We start from the raw sequence: 3,238 nt of genomic DNA, 5'->3' as shown, positions 1-3,238 counted from the left end.
TTGGACGACCTTCACGGAATTCGTCGATGAGCGAATGACGACCACGTTTGAATTCAGTAAGCCAGTGATATACAGTGGCCTTGCATGGAGCTTCATCGCCAAAGACCAAATGAAGTTGATCAAAACACTGTTATTGAGATACACCCAATCCAAAGTCGTAGTAAATTATCGCATGAAAATTTTCACGAGTAAAATTCATTTTTTTGTTGAGACGCAATTTAGATGTCACTGTAAACAATACAAATAGCGCGCGTATGACAGAATGTTAAACTTAACGAATATGACATTGAATGAAATTCTAGAAATATATGGAGCAGCCCTCGTACTAGTAATTTCAAAATTTGTGTCATAGTGAAATACGGTGGAAAAATGTGAAAAATATAAAATGCAATAGATTTCATATGTTGAGCTTAACCAAATTTAAAATAATGAAATCCAAATATCGTTGATGAAATATATTGTTACAAAATACACCAGATAATATAAAATTTTTTATATATCTTTAGAACCATTTTTGCTGCCATTCGAGTCGAATAAAATATGTTTTTTTTTTTTAAATTCAAAATTCTAATCATAAAATAGTGAAAAATGTAAAAATAGTTGAAAAAATGAAAAATATATTTTATGGTTCTAAACATATTTTTGCGAAAATAAAGCTATATTTGGAAATGTTTGATTTTTCAATTCGGATGTTAGTAAATGAAAATTAGCTTAGATATCGCCACCTTCAAATGTAAGATATTTATTTTTTGTAACGCTTTATATTTCAGCTTATGCGTGAAAATGCTAGACTGGTTTGATTTCCACGGTCATATGTGCATCGCATTCGAAATGCTCGGCCTAAGTGTTTTTGATTTTTTGGTATAAACTATATTGAAGTGGCTAATTCGAATAACATTGATTAACTATTGTTTTATTGAATTTCAGCGCGAAAATAACTACGAACCATACCCACTGGATCATGTGCGCCACATGGCATACCAACTATGCTACTCTGTAAAATTTTTACACGACAACCGCCTGACTCATACTGACCTCAAGCCAGAAAATATTTTATTTGTTGATTCTGAATACACAACATGTTATAATCACAAAAAGGTGAATTTATTGAAATACAATTCATCATCTTATGCATACATCTTAAACAAATTATTCTAATATTAAGAACATAATACTGATTTCAAAAAATGGTTCGGACTTGAATCTTCGGCACATCTCACTGATGTTTTGATAATTTGTTTGGAAATATGTTCTTAATGAAATTTACACTGAAAAAATTATTTACGCAGATGGTTTGGAGGGTTGAACCGAATATGCACTTTGATAAAAAATACTATTGTAAATAAAATTTTATAGAAAATATATTATATTTATACTTTTTAGAGTCGAGAAATTCGAAAAGTGAAATGCACTGACGTACGTCTAATTGATTTTGGAAGCGCTACATTTGATCATGAACATCACAGTACAATTGTATCTACTAGACATTATAGAGCACCGGAAGTTATATTAGAATTAGGATGGTCTCAACCGTGTGATGTGTGGTCTATTGGGTGAGTTAAATTCTAATAATAAAAACCAAAATTGAACTATAAGAACTGCTGTGTTGTAGCATTTATCTTGGTTATAAAAATATTAAGCGATCCTTTTACTATTAAGAATACATTTATTAAATTAAATGACCTTTTGAAAAATTTTCAATTTCAGTTGCATTATGTTTGAGTTATATTTGGGTATCACACTCTTCCAAACACATGATAATCGAGAACATTTAGCAATGATGGAACGTATTCTCGGTACAATACCGTACAGAATGGCACGGTAAGACAATAGCAATAAAATATTTGAAAGATTTTATTTTGATATCTTGAACATTTTTGAAAACCGCTTTAGAAATAAAAAAAAATTGTTTGTTAAAATTAATAAATTCAAAATATAAACATGAAATCATGTTTAGTTTTTACCATTTTTCTAATTTCCTTTTAAATGAAATAATAAAAATCTATAATTTTTTCGAAATTTTAACTCATAAACATTAAGTCATCATGTTCTTTACAGCAAAACCAAAACCAAATACTTTTACCATGGAAAATTGAACTGGGATGAAAAATCATCAGCAGGTCGTTATGTTCGCGATCACTGTAAACCACTTAATCGTTACTTAATGTCGGATTGCGAAGAACATTTGGAACTATTTGATTTGATCAAAAGAATGTTGGAATATGAACCAAGTCAAAGAATAAATTTAGGTAACCCTTCTTTATTCGAAAAAAAAAACTAAATAGAAAATAATTTTTTCGATAACAAACAGGAGAAGCATTGCGTCATCCGTTCTTCAATAGACTTCCCCCTCATCAAAAGATTTTAGAGAAAGGTCAGCAAACAAGCTCAACTAGCAGCAGCCGTGAAAGGAGCCATTCTCTCTCAAGATGAAACTTAGTACGATTTGGTTATTATTAATTTCTTTTTCAGCCAATTCTTATTATTTTACTTTAATTGTAAAAAATGAATTACAAATTATAATCTATTGCCCGTGGATTGGCCAATATTTTGAATACAAATCGGTTGTATAAATCCAATCATTTACCATTTTTTTCAATGATGTTTCAATTATTTTTAATGTTTCCTTTGCATTAATATTTTATATTTCTTTGACACCCGTTATGAATTATTATATATTTTCAATATATAACAATAATATTTTGAACAGACATTTTTCACAAAAATATTCCTTGTCCGAATATTTGTTCTTTTTAAGATATATTTAGGTAAACATCTAAACCATTTTGGTAGCGACCATTTTAGTCATTTTGTACAATATTCGACTGAACATTTCAAAATATAAAAAATTCAATTTGATTTTACTTATTCAAAAAGCATCTTAAAAATATAAAAACTTATTATGACATTAAACAAAAGCAAACGTTGGTTGAGTTTGCTATGTATCAAATATCAATATATAAATATATTCGATGAAAAATTGCAACAAAGAAACGAAGTAGACAAAATAGTTACAGCTTGTGTACAAATGGTCATAATTGTTTGGTGAAAAGAACTGATTTTGGGGTGAAAGCATGTGATCCCAATTTGAATCTTTTTCTTTCACTCGATTTTACATTTAATCCAGAAAAGACCAATAATCCACTGAAAACGCATATATTTAGCTAAACAAACCAAATTTCCAGAACAAACTAGTTTTGAGTTACACTTTTCTTAGGGTTTTTGGCTCTTCATCATT

The 3,238-nt window shown here is 29.0% G+C and overlaps 1 protein-coding gene across 2 annotated transcripts; it reads left to right on the top strand.

Moving 5' to 3' along the window:
• The first annotated feature begins 671 nt into the window (after nt 1-671).
• LOC116351087 (serine/threonine-protein kinase Doa) lies at nt 672-2,579 on the top strand. 2 transcript variants are annotated; one of them, XM_031783138.1, is made up of 6 exons: nt 672-861; nt 928-1,098; nt 1,384-1,553; nt 1,708-1,821; nt 2,059-2,249; nt 2,312-2,579. In XM_031783138.1, the coding sequence occupies exons 1-6, from the start codon at nt 700-702 to the stop codon at nt 2,431-2,433; spliced, it is 930 nt and encodes a 309-aa protein (XP_031638998.1). In that variant the 5' UTR covers nt 672-699; the 3' UTR covers nt 2,434-2,579. The 2 variants fall into 2 exon arrangements, with proteins under 2 accessions (XP_031638998.1, XP_031638997.1); XM_031783137.1 differs by having other exon boundaries at nt 2,041-2,249.
• The last annotated feature ends 659 nt before the right edge of the window (nt 2,580-3,238 follow it).

The sequence above is a fragment of the Contarinia nasturtii genome, unplaced genomic scaffold, assembly GCF_009176525.2.
Source record: "Contarinia nasturtii isolate CC-2019 unplaced genomic scaffold, AAFC_CNas_1.1 Cnas_scaffold_4671, whole genome shotgun sequence".
Taxonomy (NCBI): domain Eukaryota; kingdom Metazoa; phylum Arthropoda; class Insecta; order Diptera; family Cecidomyiidae; genus Contarinia; species Contarinia nasturtii.
This window is presented reverse-complemented; position numbering and strand designations above follow the sequence as displayed.

Excerpts from the sequence above, each read along its gene's own strand:
- LOC116351087 (XM_031783137.1), top strand. The coding sequence starts at position 700 with ATGAAAATTAGCTTAGATATCGCCACCTTCAAATGTAAGATATTTATT. Across the intron at positions 1,554-1,707 it reads TGTGATGTGTGGTCTATTGG|TTGCATTATGTTTGAGTTAT; the intron begins GTGAGTTAAATT and ends TTTCAATTTCAG. Across the intron at positions 2,250-2,311 it reads AAGTCAAAGAATAAATTTAG|GAGAAGCATTGCGTCATCCG; the intron begins GTAACCCTTCTT and ends GATAACAAACAG.